The sequence below is a fragment of the Didymosphaeria variabile genome (genome assembly GCF_027946475.1).
Source record: "Didymosphaeria variabile strain IMI 356815 chromosome Unknown scaffold_8, whole genome shotgun sequence".
NCBI lineage: Eukaryota > Fungi > Ascomycota > Dothideomycetes > Pleosporales > Didymosphaeriaceae > Didymosphaeria > Didymosphaeria variabile.
The window spans coordinates 856,947-875,472 of record NW_026611627.1 but is presented as its reverse complement, the minus strand read 5'-3'; the positions used below and the strand labels follow the sequence as shown (position 1 = coordinate 875,472).

Below are 18,526 nucleotides of genomic sequence, written 5' to 3'. Positions count from 1 at the left end.
GAAGCGGGTGAGACAAGATGAGATACCAGAACGACAACGGGAATAACCAATGAGGCTTTTAGGCGGTACAGGATAGATGGTTGGAGAGGCGTACAGAGAAATTTGCTATGATATATCTGAGCAGACCGACGTTCACTAATGAAGTGTCCATCTAGCGATTCGAGCGTCAAGCCACTTAAGATCTTGCGACAATGAGGGTCAGATAATGCTTCGCGACGATGCATAGATGGGGCACAGTAGGCAACGGGACGGGAATTCCGATACCAATCCTTGCCGTATCCTTGCTCCTAAGTGTCGTCTCCTCAAAATGGGGCCGAAAGTACCTGTCACTGCCTGTTTCATGCACGGGCCGGCAGGCTCGTGAACAACAACACGGATGCTTTTGTGAGCCGACGGTAAAATGGCGTGTTTCCGATGGGATTTCCAAGTCAGCCAAGTAGATAACATGCCATGCACTGAAACAATTAACCATGCATGTTAGAAATCGTTTGTTTCAGAGCACTTACTCGTAGGGTCTAGCAACCTTTCTTGCGGACTGCGTTCACGCCTCGAACACGAATCAGCGAATCAATGGCTAGCGTCAACATACCCTTGGTCGCTTCCATTTTCTACTTGCTCAATCCCTCGCTGTGTGAACGCACCATGCTCACGTCGCTATAACCGCCCGCACAGCCCTTTACACCAAAAGACCTAAGAATAGAATCAGAAAGGGAGTAACTAGCTAATAGTATAGATTGCTATTCTCCTATACTAAATGAGCGAATGTATCAACATGCCTATGATAAATAGACAATACATCTATACTAATCAAGTCAAGCTAGTCACGGTGGAGGGCCCTATTGCATGATAGATTATAGTGAAGGATAAGATAACATTCTTATACATGAATTGCTCAGTGGTGTACCTAGTAGAGCTTTACCTTGAGTGCCTACACGGTTTACTCAAAAACTTGGTTTAGAGTGCTTCAAGCAGAGTTTATATGGGTAGGGTGCTTTGACGTTGACCTTCATACCCTGCACATAACACTCACAATTTCAAACCCAGCGGCTCGTTCTCCGTCGGCCGATGCACCTTGCACGGACTGATTACAAGGTGCTTCAGCAGCTGTTCTTCGTCCTCGATGTCTTGGACTTTTGACCGGCAGCGAACCATGTATTGCCGAAAGATAGGACCAAGCAACGCCATTGCGCGACATCGCCATTCGAAGTACTTTCAAAGACAAGCCGGTGTGAGATGAATGTTGCGAATACCTCTCTTCCTCCTGTAGGGAAGGTACTCGACGAGTTAGCAATCGGTAGGAGACGAGCTCGAGCTGTGATAGTGGGAAAACCATCTTTTACCACCTGAGCAAGCTTCAGGTTTCTTCGTGCTCCAAGGGGATTGCCGTGCAAGTCAAAGCTGAGTCCGAAGCTTGCCACGTGTTAATCCAGTCCACGATCGTAGCCAGCCACGCCAACGGACCACTTCGACGACGATCGCCAAGAGAAGCCAGTATGCAGAGCAAAGACAACAGTATCGTTGCCAAAAAAAACATGTACAACCTTCATGAGCCGAGTCACTGATGGCTTACGTCCAGATTATCATGGTCTTAGTCGATATCTACTTTGTACTCCCAGCAGCCACGCATACGAGCCAGAACACACCCATGAGATGAAAGAGAAGAACTCGCCAACACAGGAACATGACGCTTGATTGTCAAAGCGCATAGAACGGACATTAGTGTTCAGTGCAATTTTTCTAACGGAAAAAACGCCTTTCTTGCTCATTCCTCTTCCTCAACCGTTCTGCGAATCCATGCCTCCAAACTCTGATGCAACAACTCTCCTTGATCCAACCCTTGACTACCAGCCTTCAATGGGTGGAACTTATTCTGATCGGCCAATGACGTCCTCCACAAGTCTTTCAAAGCCTCACCATCGGGGTGATAGGGCTGATGATCCATAAATGCCACCCAAAGTTTCACCGTGCGTATTGCGTCCGCCTTGTCGACAGCGAACCATTCCCTATGCAGTTTTGTTTCACATTTTGCCGACCCACAATTCCAGGGTCTTCGAGAATTGATCAATTGTGCATGGCATAATTGTTCGATCCTATATAGCATATCCATGGGGTAGTTGCTCCAATGTGGCATGTGGACGACTGAGATATCTGTGATGCCACACTTATGCTTTAAATCGGCACGACGTTGATCGATGTCTTCTGTTATACCAATTTTGACCCACTGCTCGTCCTTAGCAGGTCCGAACTTGGAGAAGAACTCTGGTGCTTCCAGAATATATATCGTGCCTTTCTTCTTTGTGTCTCTCAGGCGCCTTTTGAGGAGCATTTTGATTTTAGATGCGATTTCGAAGGATTGTGCGACTTGCCCATCGCGTCGAGCAGTGTTTACGTTATGGGTTTTTGACGGAGTCTGAGTGGGAGGAAGTTCGGTGGGACCAGGGGATGGCTCTGTTGGGAGAACCGCTCCTTTGTCTGTAGACGTATTTTTCAATTGCTCCTGGAATTGAGGCGTAAGAATTCTTGCAGCTTCAGTCGCCGCTGATGAGGGCTCATTTCGAGGCATTCCCAAGCCACCAAGAAAAGGTTCATACCTGAGTTTTCCTATCTCTTGGGTTTCGGAAGTGCCTGCTGATGGATGCTCGGGGCTAGAAGTCGTGGGCAGGCTTTCCTTGAGTTTGGCCTCAGTCACGGGCGTTTGTGCGGGCGACTCCTGTGCAGGACACGTACGCTGTGGGGTTGGACTTGACGAACCGCCACTGTCCCTCGATACTCTCCGCTCATTCGAGTTAACAGTGTTTGAGCTTTTTGCTAGTCTCTCCCATATGCTCTCGTATGAGCACTTTTGTGGTGGCTGAAGGCTTTTCCTAAGAGCCTGGTCCGGTCCATGATAGGAATCAAACGGAAATTTTGCCTTTGGATCGAAGAAAGGGTCACCGAAGATCGAAAATACGTTGCCACGAATCACTTGATCCACTGGGACACCCTCTTGACCTTCGAATAGGTTCCCTTTCGCATCGGTCCGCCCTTTCATCGAAAGCCTGTCAAGATTAAACGATAAATCATCTTCTTGCCTTCGATCAGTTGAGACATGTGCGATCGATTCTGGGCCTGATAGCAACACTGGATCCTTCTCTCCTTCTGGTGGAGTATCCCCTTTTGAAAAGTCTGCATCAGCTCGATCGATTGTGAATCCACTGGAATCAACTTGAAAGCGAAATTCGTTGCGATCTGCTTCCACCGAGACGTTTGAATTTGTACCACTCGATTCTTGCTCCGGGGTTGAGGGGAATAGCTGACGGCGATTACTGCCATTTCTGATGCGAATAAGTGGGATCGGAGGGCCTTCGTCGGCACGATGCCTCAGGCTTGAGCTGAGCCTTGCTTGTGCAGTCCGCGGACGGCATGGGCTTTCAACCCCCGCATCCATGGGGGTGGGTGTAGTTGCATTCTCGTAATTGGAGTCTACGGTTGGTATGCCTGATGGAGCGCTGTTGGTTTCTTGCGGCGTAGGGCGATAACCTCGTGGTGTGAGTGGCAGGCTTATGCTGTGACTCCTATTTCGAAGATCATCCCAGAGAGCAGCCCTCGACTTATCGTCCGCAGCAGACCAGAGCGCCTCAAAGTGGCACCTATACTCCTGGTACTTCTGTTGGCGTATGTTATGAGTGCCGCAGAACAAGGTCCTCGCTACAACGATGAAATCTTTTTCATCGATCGCGTCTACTTTTCTTTCTAGGCATTTGACCGCTTTGGCGAAATTCCCTGCACGATCGATTGCGTTGTACGTGGAATCGGATTTACAGAGCTTTTCGTCGGTGTAACGATAGAGGCATTGCTTGCGCGTCTCCAGATCGGTATGCGATAATCGATCCCTCAACTTCTGCACATCTGCAATGTGTTCAAAATCCTGTAGGCTCATCCTGAAGTGAGGTACAAATGCTACGAAGGCTAAGGGGTTACGGGAATAAGAAGCATCTTGAATAAGAAGGCAGGAACACGCATCAAGTATTTCAAGGCTATAGTGGGCAAAAGGAAATACGAGAGCCGGCTCGGCTAGGAAGATGTGCAGCGGCGATCGGGACGGAACACAAATGGCCACTGCGTTCGATGCTTGAGGGTGCCCAGCCACCTCTCAGCCTGAATGAACGAGGACTACGAGGGTCCAATCCAGCTGCACTCAATCATGCAAATAACGTAACTTTTGGAATACGATGACAACGAGGTAGAATGAAGTTTAGCTGGTACAGCAGCTATCGAATGTCTTGAATGATCTGGTTGCTAATTCGATGGCATATCAGCCAGGACGGTTCGCAGATGAGGTTGGCACAGGTCCTGCGACAGTCTGTATGTACGGTTGCGGCACAGCAACAACGAAACGGGAAGCTCCAATGTGATACCCTGCCGCATCCCCGTACGCCAACCACTCTTCTTCAGAATGGGGCCAAAAACGTCTGCACTATGCAGGGGCGCACGGGATCGTGACTGGTGACACTGAACTAATTTAGTGACCTGAGAGCCGAGTGGCGTGCTTTCGATGACTGGCTTCATGTCAGCTATGTACACTGTGTGACTGTGCAGAGGAAGCGAACAAGCGAGCCACCAGGCTTGCTTGATTCAAATGTTACAGAACACCCTCAAATGGTGTTCAACATGGTTTTTGATACGAAGCCTAGCCGTGTCAAATGCGGTAGCTACGTGCTATAGATTTACAATATCCGTACATGGGTGTGAATTCACGTAAAGAAGTTACTGTATCGTGAAATTGAGGGAACATTGTTGCTGCCAACGATCAGACTGCATGCTTCCTCATAGGTTACAAAGCAGCGAAGCAACTGCTATCACGAACACGTTCTTCAGAGTTTTACCAATCTTGGTCGCCTATCACCACTAACACTCTACCTTCATCACAACTTTAGTGCTCCATCGCCGTTTCGTATTCACTTCTCGTCGAACCAAACGTAGATTGCGGCGAGGCAGCGCTATAACAGAAAGACATTCTAAAACATCATCTTTTATCTTTTGCAATGCATTCAGCGCTCAACCGTAAGGCCCAATCATGGCGCAACTTCCTTTCCTTGACCATGAATGCTTTCAGAGAATCATCTGCCTGCAAGAGCAAATACCGCCCTGTAGAAATGTAGATCACATCTCCTACCGCCTAGACAACTGTCCGTCACCTTCCCTCCCAGAGCGTGCGTCGGGTGAAAGTCAAACCTGCATCCGAACGTTGCGACAGAAGATTCAAGTGCTCAATTGTGACAGATATTCAGACAGATCATTTCGACAGTAATCAGACTGGACTGCGTGCAGAAGGAGCAGCACAATCTCATTACCGTAGCATGCATATGAATTACCCCAGTTCAATGCTTGACATTACGCCTTGCCCCCTGATTCCGAAGCCCAAGGTATCATGCTAAAAGTCGGATTCCAGACGCCTCATTATTTCCACCTTCATGTCCAAATTTTACGCTGACGCCTGCACAACCTTGAACCCTTCCGCAACCAACTTCGTGATTTCCTCGTCCTTATGCTGCAGCTGACCCAGCGTAAACGCAATATCATTCCACTCCTTCGCACTATCAGCCCTCGGCAAGCGATCCGCCAGCTTCTTCGACAACACCTTGGCATGTTTATCCTGCTTTTCGTTAGCACAGTAATTCTTGTCATCAATCGACAAATGCAACAACATACCTTTTCGATGTAGCCTGCTAGTGTCTTGATGATCTTCTTAAAAGCATCTTCATCTAGCCCGGTATCCGCGCTCAACGTACTAAACATGTCGATGAACTGGTTGTAAATAGCGTTATCCTTGGTTGCGAGCTCGGTGAAGAACATGCGCGCCATGTCCTTGATCTTATCGTCGCTGTCCTCCATGCACTTCGCCATCTTAGCCAGTTCGCTCTTGACTTTGACTTGTCCGGCTAAGATTAGGAAGGTGAGCGTCATAAGACACGTTCGCTTGACCGAGGGGTCGCCGTCATTGAGACGGCGGTATAGGTGAGATTCATTTTCGTCGATCAGTTGGTTGAAACAGACGGCCATGTCTGCGAGGGCAATGACGAGGTTGCTGCGCACAACCGCGTCTTTGCTCCGATCCATCATCGTCAAGAGCAGTTCCAGATTCTTGTCGCAATACTCGGAGCTTACGCACATTAGCTTCGCTAGGCAGAGCGCTGCCTGGGCTAGTAGAGTAGGGTGGTTGTAAGAAGTGTTATTCAAGCAGATATCCCTCACCATCGGTCCAAAGTTACAGAGAAGGGAGTTGGGATCGTAGAGGAGCTCTCGTTCCCTGATTGCTGCAATGTGATCGGTGATATCATCTTCTGATGGGCCAGCCATGAGCTCCAACTCATCGACCTCTTCAGCAGCTGGCGTTTTGTCTTTGATGGATGATTTCTTCCGACCCTTCTTGACCGGCGACGGGTTCTCGGCCGCAAGAGACGTCCGCGGCGTGGGTGCAGTCTTCGTTTGCTTTTCAGCTTTGCGACGCTTGAACTCCAGTTCACAGAGCTCAAGATGAACAATCTGCTTGATGGCAACATGTCCGACAATGAACAGTAGCTGAGAAAGTGCCAATGCAGGATTTTGCTTCTTTGGCTGTGATAATTCTTCGGGAGGTGGCGTCATAGGTGCATCTACTTCCATGGCTTCCCCCGGCGCCTGACCCGCTAGATGTAGGCCGAGAAGGTGCCTGAGGCGCAAAAACATACTTTGTCTTCCGTCGCAGTATCTCTGAGCACAAAACATCGGGATGTTTTGAGAGGACGTAGATGGCACTGATCGCTTGCTCCGCCACACCGAACCACTCTTTGTCGTCGGAGACGATTTCGCAGATAGCGGCAAGCTTCACTAGCACAGCGTGATCGTTGGGAAGTTTTGCCACCTGCGCTGGGCTAGTTGGATCTGACTGCTTACCAGGTGGTGAGCTGATGCGGCGAAGTGCAATGCAGGTATAACGAGCGAGACTTAGATCTCGTCGACCTAGCTCGCCCAGCCCTATGCGCAGGCAGAGTTCCATCTCATTGACGATAATCTCAGGTTTAGCGAGTGCAAGCATACCCAAGACGATGATGGCTCCCCGGCGCATAGTACGTGAGATAGCTTTCTTCTATGCATAGGTGGCCCACAACTTCTGGATGACCGTTTCCTTTATCATACCTTGCTTCATCATCGTACTCAGCAGCTGTTCGAGCGAGGTGAGCTCTGCAGGTGTGGTCCCGTACGTTAGGGAGATCATGTTGTTCTTGATGTAGTCATCGGTGTGATCTCGGTCGAAGCGGGGATCGGCCACGAAGAACAGGTCCTTGTAGCATTCGATGAGATGGGTTTGAACGCCCTTTCCTTCGTCGCTGTTGCCCTTGGTCCAGATGAGGCGGAGCATTCGCCGAATACCGTTACGTGCATTGGGAATTTTGTACGCGTTGATCTTTACGAAGAAATCCATCGCCTCGATGACCTCGCTCTTGTTCTTTGCGGACAGAAGCTGCATAACATCGTCTGCTGCATCGTCCACAACTTCGATAAACTTCAACATGTCGTCATAGTACTTTCTGGACTTTTGGAGAGTGTCTAGCTTTTCGGCCTTGGCCCGCGCCTCTGCTTGCATTTCTAACTTCTTTAGAAATGCGATTCTCTCTTCCTCGTTCATCTCATCTGGGTGTTTAGGCTGTACTGGGACAGCCCCTTCCACCTGGGTCGCATCCTGCAGCATCGATTCGTCTAACGTCTGCTCTCCTGACGAAGGCTTCTCAGGTTCGGGTGGCGCCAAGGCGTCGATCTGAGCATCAAAGTCTTCCAGCTGCCGTACCGTTCTGTCCTTCGAAAGTAATCCCTGGTCTTCGGCGAACAGGGTAAAGGGATGGGTCTCCACAAGCCTTGAAATCAGTTTGATAGCATTCCGCCGGACAATGCTACTCTTGTCCATCAGACTCTGCGCCGCATATTTCGCGGCCTTTTTCCGCCGCTTGGATAATCTTTGGTCAAGATCGCAGAGCTTGACATAAACTTGCATGACTCGACCACGACAATATGGGTTGATGTCCAGGAACCTCTTCTCAAGTTCGTCGAAGAATGGGTCCATTTTCGGCTTTGCAACTTCACTACGTGAATCGTCGCCGGTTTGCTTGCTGATCATGATTATCATCTGTCCGCACACGTCGATCATGGCCATGCGCAGAGTGTGTGACTGTGTCAGGGTTAATACGATCATCATCTAGTTTGCGTGGACAACCCGGTACCTCATTCTCGACTAATTTAGCCAGGGACGCCATCTGCTTCATGACAACTTCTGGAAGCAGCTCAGCAATCCTTATGAGGAAGGCAGATACAGATGTTGGACCCTTTCTGTCTGTACTGCTGAACTCCTTATCGCTGATTTCTTTGAGGACCTCTTCGGTAAGCTGCGGGTAGTTGTACTCTTTTGCAACGATATGTAGGAATTCAGCCATTGTCTCGGACAGGTGGCTGTAAAAGAACAGATCTTGTGTGATAGATATTTGAGCATCTATTTGCGTGTCAGTACTTCGGCATTACTGTGTTGAAAATGATGATGACTTACTGTATGCATGGCCGTGGTTTCTAACAGCCATTGCCAATATCCTGAAACTGTGGTTGCGTATTGCGTTGTTCTTTATCCGTCCCGTTTTCTCCGAGTTCTCCAACATGTGGTAAACAGGCTTTGTGAGTAAGCCAATGAAGGTGTCTCGTTCCGAAGTCGTCACAAAGATGCGACCAAGATCTAGTCGCAGCACTGTACTGATTCTATTCAAGGCAGCCTCAAGCTGAGCCGATGCATCCCACGTCCCAACTTTTGCAGCCTTTGATTTAGCGCCCTTTCCGCGACCTCGTGCAGCGGGTGCCGATGCTGTCGGCTTTTCCTGGGCTTCTCTGGTCTCGACGGCCGATATGGTCCAGCGAAGAAGAAAGCCGTACATCTCCAGGAGTTTCTTGTGCAACTTTAACGCATCCTGATCTTGAGCTTCTATGTCCGCATGTACGACCGGGGCATAAGTAGCAAGCGCAGATCCAACGAGATCGAGAATCTTGCCGAGCGTGGCTGCGGGTATCTGGGTGGAGAACTTGAGAAGAAACTGTAGGGTGTCGAAGTTGGCGCTGCGAGTGATCGCTTCTGGGCTGTCTGCGATGGCGTCGACGATCGGGTTCAGCTCAGCATTGAGCAATGCAATCTCCTCCCCCAGCCTCTCCGGGTCATGTTCGAAATCTTGCAGCTCTCGCGAGGCATCGGGTGTGGCTATTTCTGAGGGATCGCTATCGTAATTCTTTATGGCTTCGTTGACGTCGAAATCCGTTTGAGAATCCATGGCCGCGAACTCGCCAGGCGGCGGGAGAAAAGGGAGACAAGAAGAAAAAGAAGAAGAAAGGGCGGTGGGCGCGTCTCGTTGTGCGCGTGTGTTGCGGGATAGTGCAGGCACGACCGGCGGTGTTTGGCGGGCGCGCAATGTTATGAACTAGCCTATCTCGGACAAGATGCGGGAGGGTTCAGGCGCGACCGATGTCACCCAAAACACGTCCCGCCTTGTGCGCGTCCAGCAACGCTCAGCGCAGAGCATTACACAACACACCACGTATGCAGAATGGCCAAAGCCCGCGCGTCGCTCCAGCGACAAGCAGAAGAGCTAGACATCCACCACGATGACGTGAAGGAAGGTGATCCCGAAGACACTCTAGACGAAAGCGCCGACCCGCTCGAGGAGAGCGGGCGCACGATTGACACGAGCGAGGACGAAGAGGTGGACGACATGGTCTCTGAGGACATCGAACGCTTCGAGAACAGCTTCGTGGGCATCAACAAGCGCTATCGACTGATCAACCGCATCGGAGAAGGTAAGTCCCTCCATTGGCTCGCCTCATGCAGGCACGCGGCTTGACTTACATGACCGTGCAGGCACCTTCTCAACAGTATACAAAGCTGAGGACCTGGAGTACTACAAGTACAACAATCGCTGGGATGTCGACGAGCGCGAGCGACGCAAGTGGTCGTCACCAGCGAGCAAAACCAAACGTTCGGCACGAAAGCCCCATTATGTGGCCATCAAGAAGATCTATGTCACAAGCAGTCCGATCCGCATCTTCAACGAGTTAGAACTGCTCTTCGACCTCAAGAATTCCGACTCGGTATGCCCCCTGATCACCGCGTTCCGCCACCAAGACCAGGTCGTAGCCGTATTGCCCTACTTTCAGCACCAGGATTTTCGCGACTACTACAAGGATATGAAGGTATCCGAGATGCGGCTGTACATGAAGAGCCTGTTTACTGCGCTGCGTGAAGTACACAAGAAGAAGATTCTGCATCGTGATGTTAAACCCACGAACTTTCTCTACAACAAGTGGCAGACTCGCGGCGTCCTCGTTGACTTTGGCCTTGCCGAGCGGGAGGGAACCGAGTGGCATCAGTGTAACTGCACGCTCCCATCTGACGAGCGACGCTACAGAATCGCCCATAGTGTTTATGCGCAAAACCAGCAGGCCGGACATCAGACGACCAGTTACCCAAAGAACGACACGCGTGGCAGCCGTCGCGCAAATCGCGCCGGAACTCGTGGATTTCGTGCGCCAGAGGTGCTCCTAAAATGCACACAGCAGACCACCATCATCGACATGTGGAGTGCTGGTGTCATACTTCTCACCCTCTTGACTCGTCGATTCCCCTTCTTCCACAGCACCGACGACATTGATGCACTCTTGGAGATCACTACGATCTTTGGACGGAAGAAGATGAAGGAGGCTGCTCTTCTGCACGGCCAAGTCTTTGAGACCAATATCCCAAGCTATAGTGAGCATGGCCATAGTCTTGAAAAGATCATCCTCTGGTGCACAGGCCGCACCGATTCTGACAAGAATGCGCCAAAAAAGGAGCTCGACGAGGAAGAGAAGGAAGCCGTAGCTTTCCTTCACAAACTCTTGGAGTGCGATCCTACCAGGCGTATCACAGCAGATGAGGCTTTACGACATCCCTTCATTACGAAAGCATACGAGGATAGTGAGGCGGATGACGACATGGTAGACCTCAACGAGGTCTGAACTATTGATGATCATGAGGTTACACAGGGTTTCAGTAATGAGCGGCATGGGATGGCGTACTGCCTCTTGGTATGGCATCTGGAGTTGTTGTACCTTCGCATTTAACACAACGTGCGGATTTGCTATTGCGATACCCTTCAGTTCTTGTATGATATAGACACGCCGAGTATTGGTTTCCAAGACAGATAATATGCTACATTCAGAATATTCCAAACACCCTCCAATGCTGGTATATGAACAGCTCCTTGTACACATTTAATCCTACAGAATCCCCCACGGTTCAACGGTTCCACCCTATGCTGTCTGTACCCTCGCCTTCTTTACCTTCGCCTCCGCCTTCTTCTCTGCCGGCGTCTCTCTCCCCGCTTCAACCCTTCGCTCCTTCTTTGTCTCAGCCTGCCCCGTATGCCCCTTATGCGCCTCGGACCGCCCCTCCTTCCCAGCCCCCTCCTTCTCCGCTATCCTCACGTTCGCCATAGCCTCGTCCAAACTGGGAATCTGCAGCTTCTGTCGTCTCGCCTCTGCCAGCCTCTGCAAACTCGTCTGCCGTCCGTTGGCCGCGCTCCTCACATCCTTGAGTAACCGCTCTCGCATGCGCATCTGCATGCGCTCTTCTTCAGACAAAATGGGCGGGCGGTTCTCAACGGGTTCGCCGAACGGCGCGACAATAGATGTCACAACGTGCCGGATGTTCTTAGATGTGCGCCAGCCGGAGGCGATGCGGACGACATCGCCTTCAACAAGCGAGGAGTTGGGGTCCGCGACGAGGTAGGTTTGTTCCGAGGGGAAATGCTGGATGTCGCATTAGCATCTTATCATCGCGGGTATGTGAGGCCTGTATATTGGATAGAGACATACCTTTCTGAATTTCTTATTCCATTCCTGCGCTGCTATGCGGACTTTTACTGCTTTGGACATGCGGCCTGCGGAGATGACGACGCCGACTTGCGAGGAAGAGAAGAGCTTCCGCACTATGGGCTTGCCTACTAGAGACTTCGACATCGTGGATGTATGTGCGTCGACGGACAGAGAGGGAGGTTAAGAGTATCGCTCGCGTGCGGTGTCGGATGGGCGCCGGCGGCGCGTCGATCGTGGTAGGTGTCTGGAGGATCGAAGACAGCAAGCGAATGCGTCTCGCATATATGTGTGGGAGAGTTGTCCCGGTCAATCGTCAATTGGTGGTATACCCGTTGATGCGCGCTCCGCGTACAAAAAGTGAGCCCCAGCAAGCCTCTGCCAAATTTGCTCCGATTGGCTGCGCGACACAGCCACGTGACAGCTTAATGCCAGATAATGGTTTCCACCGGGAGCTCCAACACCACGTAACTACCTGCGCCCCGCCTTGTTTTCTGCCTTTACTCCGATAATTCAGGTGTCCCACTCCCGTGTCACCTCGGAATTCAATCTCTCTTCATGGACTAGATTTGTTCTTGAGGAAATTCTTCTTTCACTTTCTTCGCAACTCGAGACGCCGGGGGAGCAATTGGCCACAATGCTTCTGAGGATATTGTTGCTGCTGGGAGTTTTCGCGCTGGGGGTGTTGGGTGCTGAGGACTTCTATAAGGTATGTTTTCTAGAAAATTGTGGTATATGTTGAGTCTTAACATTGCACTCCATATACCAGATCTATGGAAGGCGGCTGCTAACATGAAGGTAGCTACTCGGTGTTAAGAAAGATGCGAGCGAACGAGAACTCAAGAAAGCATATCGGTCACTTAGCAAAAAGTTCCATCCAGACAAGAACCCGTACGTCTTGCCTTCACTCGAACCCCACGTCTCAGAAGCTAATAAACAACAGTGGAGACGAGAGCGCACACAACAAGTTTGTCGCCGTTGCCGAAGCATACGAGATTCTCATCGACGAGGAGTCCCGCCGCGTATACGACCAGTATGGCCACGAGGGCATAAAACAGCATAAACAAGGCGGCTCACCGCGCCAACATCACGACCCATTCGACCTCTTCAGCCGCTTCTTCGGCGGCAGCGGGCACTTTGGGCATTCTGGCGGACAGCGACAAGGACCGAACATGGAGCTCCGGGTTGCTGTACCCCTCCGCGATTTCTACAACGGAAGAGTGACGGAATTCGAGGTCGAGAAGCAGGCTATATGCTCTGCATGCGAAGGCACAGGAAGTGAGGACGGACATGTAGAGACATGCGACGCATGTGGCGGACGCGGCGCCCGAATACAAAGACAGCAGCTTGCGCCAGGCTTATTCCAACAGATGCAAGTTCAATGCGACAAGTGCAACGGCAAGGGCAAGACGATCGCACACCCATGTCCCGTGTGCGGCGGCAGCCGCGTCGTTCGGGAGCCAGAAAAGCACGAACTCCATATCGAGAAGGGCATGCCACTGAACGTGCGTATCACCTACGAGAACGAGGCCGACGAGAGCCCCGACTGGGTGGCCGGCGACCTCATCGTGCACCTCGCGGAGACGGACCCTCAATACGGACAGCAGGATCACGAGCGCACAGATGGCACGTTCTTCCGGCGGCGCGGCAAGGATCTTTTCTGGCGCGAGGTTTTGTCACTCCGGGAAGCGTGGATGGGCGACTGGACGCGCAACATCACGCATTTGGACGGCCATATCGTTCAGCTTTCCCGCAAGCGTGGGGAGGTCGTCCAGCCGAACCAGATCGAGGTCATCGCCGACGAAGGCATGCCTGTGTGGCACCAAGAGCTGGAGAACAATGCAGGCGAGGTGTACGGTAGCCTTCACGTGGAGTACGTCGTTGTACTACCGGATCAGATGGAGAAGGGCATGGAGAAGGACTTTTGGGGCGTGTGGGAGAAGTATAGGAAGAAGAGTGGCAAAGTGCTGGATGAGGAGTGGGGGAGGCCCAAAGAACCTATTGTTATGCCGAGTGCGGATGAGCATGATGAGTTATAGATATGAGAGACGATGTGGGAGAAGATGCAACGAAGTCATGTGTATAGTATGAGTGCGTTTGGGGTATACCCGCAGTTTCCTGGGAGTCTTTGAGAGTGGTGAGCGAATAGAGCCAATATATATATTCTGACGAACCAGTCGCAGTGGTTGTTGTGCAGTTCCATTCCACTTTGACTAACTGATTTTTAGGTACAAGTTTGTTCCGCGTCGCCCAACGCACAGAAGATAGCCGTACGATCTACCTTTTCGTGACAAGACCTGACGTTCAGCCCCGTTCATAGAACCCTCCCTAGGGCTTCGGAATTACCACTCTTCTGACATCAAAGGCACATTACATGGACGCCCTCGCGTAGATGTGGAAAGTGCGGTGAGGTAGCTTGCATTTGCTATCACAGAGACTCTGCCGTGCCTATGTCGAGCATCGTTCGATTCAACGTCCTCTAATCCTTAGTACAGCGGGTCAACGTCGAACCACCTAAGGAAATGTCGTCGATAGCCAGCCTTGCTGGCTTCCGTGCTCGTACTAGGGTTTCAGGAACGTTTTCAGTCCTTTGAATCAAGTCTTCTCGCATGCAGACCTACGCAGTCAAATCCTCGTCTACGTTATCACTCAGGCATCTCAGCCACGGGTCCGGCCATGCGGCGACTGCGGGCCCTCGTACAGGTCAGCGTTGGACATCGTGTCGCCCCCATCGCGTTCGTTTCTGGTCGTCATCGCCACTGGCAGCTCAATCGGCTCATGTGGCAGCTCATGAGGTAACTGGTCCTGCTCGCTTCCAATGTGATGGGCCACCTGCTGTTCTGGCAATTCTCCCAGGTGTTCATGATGCAGCTCGTATTTGTAGTATTCTGTTGGCTGCACTAGCGTCTCCACCAGAGGTTCATTCTGCTGCTGCTTCCGTCGAAGCAAGCACAAAATCCCTACTAGAATGACTGCCAGGCCAACAAGACCGCCGAGTACGCCCCCAGCAATAGCGCCTGTATTGGTCTTCCCGATTGGGGTTTGAGTTGTCATTTGGGAGGGTCTCGCCTCTGTTTCTGTGGGAGTCGATTGTTGGAATAGGGCCGCCAATTCAGCACTCCTAAAACCTGCACTTGGGGCAGTTTTGGTGGCCTTTCCTTGCTCGCTACCGCCAATGGCATCGTATACGATCTTAGGGACCTTGTAGGGGTTCTTGCCTACAGCTGCAGGTCCATCGTACTGGGTGGTCCATTCCAATTCCGACAGATCGAAAAGCCGGAGTCCATGATTTTCTGAGTCACAGGAAATGTTTTGGCCCTCGTGATAAGCTTCCAACCCGCCATACGTCAGCATGTAGCGCTGTCCGACGGTTGTACATGCGAGGCCTTTTCGGCGCGGGGAGTCGACCTTGACCCGCAGCCAGTGAAACGAAGGTACAGTCAGAATCCACATGTCGGATTGTGCGTCATCGATGCCGCCTTTTGTGTCTCCGCCGTACATGTAAATGCTGTGGCTGCTGTTGTCGGGAGCGCTAACAGCAGTCATACAGAATATCCAGCGACCAGTGGGATAGTCGTCATCGTCTGCCGTGGTAGGTTGCCTGTACCAATTGTCGGATGCAGTGTCGTACACAAGAACCTCGCGCATGGATTCCATCTGGCCCCAGGCTTCATCCGCAACATCCTGCCTCTGTCTGCCACCGATGAGTACCCCGATTCCTCCGTTCGCGGATTGTGTCAATGGCAGGAAAGCAAATCGCCCGCCCACGGTTCCTGAGGTTCCTGTAGTAAGAGCCTTCGTATCAAGGCTAGAGTTACTCCATTTGAAACTGGCCGCATCGAACGTCAACAGACTGCTACTCCCAGAATACTCGGTCTGGTTCTCGTTGGTCCCGAACATAGGAGAATTGAACGGATCCAATTTATTCTTTGCATCCCCATTCAGGCCGGAATAGAAGTACGCTTTTCCTGCCGGTGCGTTGTAGGCGAAGGAGCCGCAACAAAATGGGCCCCGAGCAGAAGAGCCGTCATTAGGCTGTACAGCTGGTTCATTATTCCACTCATCAGCCTCGACATCATACGAGAAAATAGCTCCGCCTGTCGCATCCGTGTAGTTGATTGGGTACATTTTACCATCGCGATCAAGCCAGCCTTCCCTGTTGACATCGCCACCAACCATATAGACGCGCTTCGAATCGGCCCAGAAGGCGCCATATTGCGAGACGGTGACGTTCTCCGGTATGTCCTTTATGGTGACAATTGAGCTATCATTCAGGTTTTTTACAGTGGTGAAGTTGTAGATTCGTAAATAATGGTCTATGGTTGTGAGTTCCCCGGGCTTTGACAGCAATCTTGCGGGACTGACTGGTAACTCTGTACTACAATGAATCAGCTGGGTCATCATGGCTTGGGACTCGATATGGAACAATGCCTACACCTGACTGCTCATTCATCCATGATTGACCACCTGTAGAGGGACGCTATCAGCGGCTATTGGACGAAGTTGGCCATTCGCAATGACTGCTTACCATATACATAGACTTTGTTGTCGCTTTCAGTTGCTAATGCAGTCATTAGCATCGGGAGATACAGACGTCTTGATGGGCTACAAACCTTGAATGTCGCGACGATTACATTCAACGCTCGGGTCCGCTTCGGCCGGTGTATAGGCAGCGGCAGCAAGGGACAAATATAGCGACAGCAGGGCAATGGGCGAAGCCACCGCCCGCCAAACACAAAGCTTCATGGTCAGTAAACGAATGTCTGCCTACAATCCGTAACGCAAGGCGGATCTCGCCCCTAAAGCTTGTTCAAAGGGCGCACCAAGGCGTCGATTGCGCGGTAAATATGTATACCAAGTATACTAAGAGTGAGAAGAGAGATAAATAGTACAGACGATGTTACTTTGCCGCGACTTCGCGTCGTTGGATGAGCTTTGAGATCCGTGGCCCCCAATTCAAAGATTACCGGTCATTGCTTTCCGCTTGGAGTATACCTCTCTGTTTCAATGATTACGCCCCGCATAGCCACTAAAATGAAGGGCTCATGCATTGCGGTTGGTTGCTTCGATTTATGACCCCCACCTGCGGCACAGCGCGGAATTCCGAGTTGCGTGCCACCAAGGTGCGTCTACGACGGCATGCAAGTTTTGCGTAAGTATCAGAGTGAACATACAAAGAAACCCTGAGTTACCGGTTGACTGCGCGTTCGACCTACAGATCTTACGATATGTCTCAGTCACCGTCCGCCAGTGAGATCGAGTGCTCGTCCTTGCGCTCTACTCATACTCGCGCTACCTTGTAAAAAGTGTTTCAATGAGGAAAATTGGTACTGACCTGTGGGCGCCATTACTTTATGTATTCTGATACATTCCACCATGCTACACAAAAGCATCAAGAGATAGCCACAAAGTTTTCCAGTACGTGTAGCAACAATCATTGAGCCATTGGATTAGACATGCAAATTCTTTCGCAGACGCAGCAACATTTTAAGAGTCGCCCAGCTACTTTAATGAATTCATTGTATCAATATAGCCTTGGGAGAACTCGTTCACAAGCTTCCTTATCTCCGCGATCAGCCTGTTCTGGATCAGCTGCATTCGCTGATTCGATATCAATGGTGCTTACTTCTCTCGGAAGTATGGTGAGTCTGTATACAACGCTGCGTCGTGTATGATCACTCGACTGATTAAGGTTGCGTTAGTTAAATCAGTCGATGACTTTAGTCCTGATGTAAAATACTTACACTGCGTATAGCCTGCTTCGGGCATCCCAGTCGCCAACTGGCTCTGACTTTGGGATGTGGTCGTGGTAGTTCCGCGTGCACTCATGTGCCCAATCATTCTCAAGCAGACGTATGCTTGCGAGTTCGTCTAATGGCCTTCATTAGTAGGTAGAAAAAATTTAACCGAGCGCAAGAATTGTGCGATGAGTTAAACAGCCGCTACTCAACTTCGAATCACTCACACTCATTATGACCCCAGAATGCAGATGCATCGAACATCAACGGTTGTTCACATTCTTCCTGAACAGATACATTGCCAAGCCAAAGATCTCCATGGATGAGGACTGGAGTTATTTGTCTTCCATCGGTTTGCAGAGGACGAAGTAGCCTAGGTATGACTTTCTTCAAGAAAGGGGCGGTGAGCTCTTCCAATTCACGACTGGCCCCTCTTGCTTCCCTTTCCAATTCTAGCATTTGCTCCATACCCTTCACATAGAACTCTTCCCAACTATCGGTCCAGTCATTGATCTGCTCAAGGGTACCATTATATGTGTTGATGTGGAAGCCAAATTTGCCAGTCGGGCTCGCACCAGTACTGCGCCTGTGTAGCTGCACCACCGCGTTGGTGAACCGAGGGATGGAAGGCGGGCCTTTGCGGAGACCATGAAACTCGAACAGGATAAAGCATCGGCCTGTGTTCTTACATTTTCCCGTGCTAGTGGCTTTGGAGCATATTCTGGGACGGTCTGACTTATGAGCTTCATGGATTCATACTCGCCTTCAAACATAGGACCACCGCGGGGTTTATCGGTCAACTCCAAGATTGATGTCAGCTACTTCATTCAAATCGATCGGGACATACAGACCTTGAGAAAATACGACCGGCTCTCGCCACTGTTTTCCTCGAC

At 50.9% G+C, this 18,526-nt stretch overlaps 7 protein-coding genes across 7 annotated transcripts; 2 read left to right on the top strand and 5 right to left on the bottom strand.

The window, feature by feature from the left end:
• Nucleotides 1–1,762: 1,762 nt before the first annotated feature.
• Nucleotides 1,763–3,312, bottom strand: N0V89_010508 (uncharacterized protein; the record flags this gene model as incomplete). Its single annotated transcript, XM_056219250.1, is given in 2 exon segments — nucleotides 1,763–3,292; nucleotides 3,307–3,312. The coding sequence occupies 2 exon segments, from the start codon at nucleotides 3,310–3,312 to the stop codon at nucleotides 1,763–1,765; spliced, it is 1,536 nt and encodes a 511-aa protein (XP_056066377.1).
• Nucleotides 3,313–5,464: 2,152 nt separating this feature from the next.
• Nucleotides 5,465–7,087, bottom strand: cnd1_2 (condensin complex non-SMC subunit Cnd1; the record flags this gene model as incomplete). The annotated part of the gene is given in 3 exon segments (XM_056219249.1): nucleotides 5,465–5,638; nucleotides 5,692–6,691; nucleotides 6,711–7,087. The coding sequence occupies 3 exon segments, from the start codon at nucleotides 7,085–7,087 to the stop codon at nucleotides 5,465–5,467; spliced, it is 1,551 nt and encodes a 516-aa protein (XP_056066376.1).
• Nucleotides 7,088–7,108: 21 nt separating this feature from the next.
• On the bottom strand, nucleotides 7,109–9,320 carry cnd1_1 (condensin complex non-SMC subunit Cnd1; the record flags this gene model as incomplete). The annotated part of the gene is made up of 3 exons (XM_056219248.1): nucleotides 7,109–8,185; nucleotides 8,238–8,503; nucleotides 8,558–9,320. 3 exons carry the CDS (start codon nucleotides 9,318–9,320, stop codon nucleotides 7,109–7,111), a joined length of 2,106 nt encoding a protein of 701 aa, XP_056066375.1.
• Nucleotides 9,321–9,593: 273 nt separating this feature from the next.
• CDC7 (Cell division control protein 7) lies at nucleotides 9,594–11,040 on the top strand (the record flags this gene model as incomplete). The annotated part of the gene is made up of 2 exons (XM_056219247.1): nucleotides 9,594–9,843; nucleotides 9,905–11,040. 2 exons carry the CDS (start codon nucleotides 9,594–9,596, stop codon nucleotides 11,038–11,040), a joined length of 1,386 nt encoding a protein of 461 aa, XP_056066374.1.
• A 294-nt stretch (nucleotides 11,041–11,334) lies between these two features.
• On the bottom strand, nucleotides 11,335–12,042 carry N0V89_010504 (uncharacterized protein; the record flags this gene model as incomplete). Its single annotated transcript, XM_056219246.1, has 2 exons — nucleotides 11,335–11,832; nucleotides 11,899–12,042. The coding sequence occupies 2 exons, from the start codon at nucleotides 12,040–12,042 to the stop codon at nucleotides 11,335–11,337; spliced, it is 642 nt and encodes a 213-aa protein (XP_056066373.1).
• Nucleotides 12,043–12,532: 490 nt separating this feature from the next.
• On the top strand, nucleotides 12,533–13,934 carry SCJ1 (DnaJ- protein scj1; the record flags this gene model as incomplete). The annotated part of the gene is made up of 3 exons (XM_056219245.1): nucleotides 12,533–12,604; nucleotides 12,698–12,786; nucleotides 12,839–13,934. 3 exons carry the CDS (start codon nucleotides 12,533–12,535, stop codon nucleotides 13,932–13,934), a joined length of 1,257 nt encoding a protein of 418 aa, XP_056066372.1.
• Nucleotides 13,935–14,553: 619 nt separating this feature from the next.
• Nucleotides 14,554–16,299, bottom strand: N0V89_010502 (uncharacterized protein; the record flags this gene model as incomplete). Its single annotated transcript, XM_056219244.1, has 1 exon — nucleotides 14,554–16,299. One exon carries the CDS (start codon nucleotides 16,297–16,299, stop codon nucleotides 14,554–14,556), a length of 1,746 nt encoding a protein of 581 aa, XP_056066371.1.
• Between the last annotated feature and the right edge of the window lie 2,227 nt (nucleotides 16,300–18,526).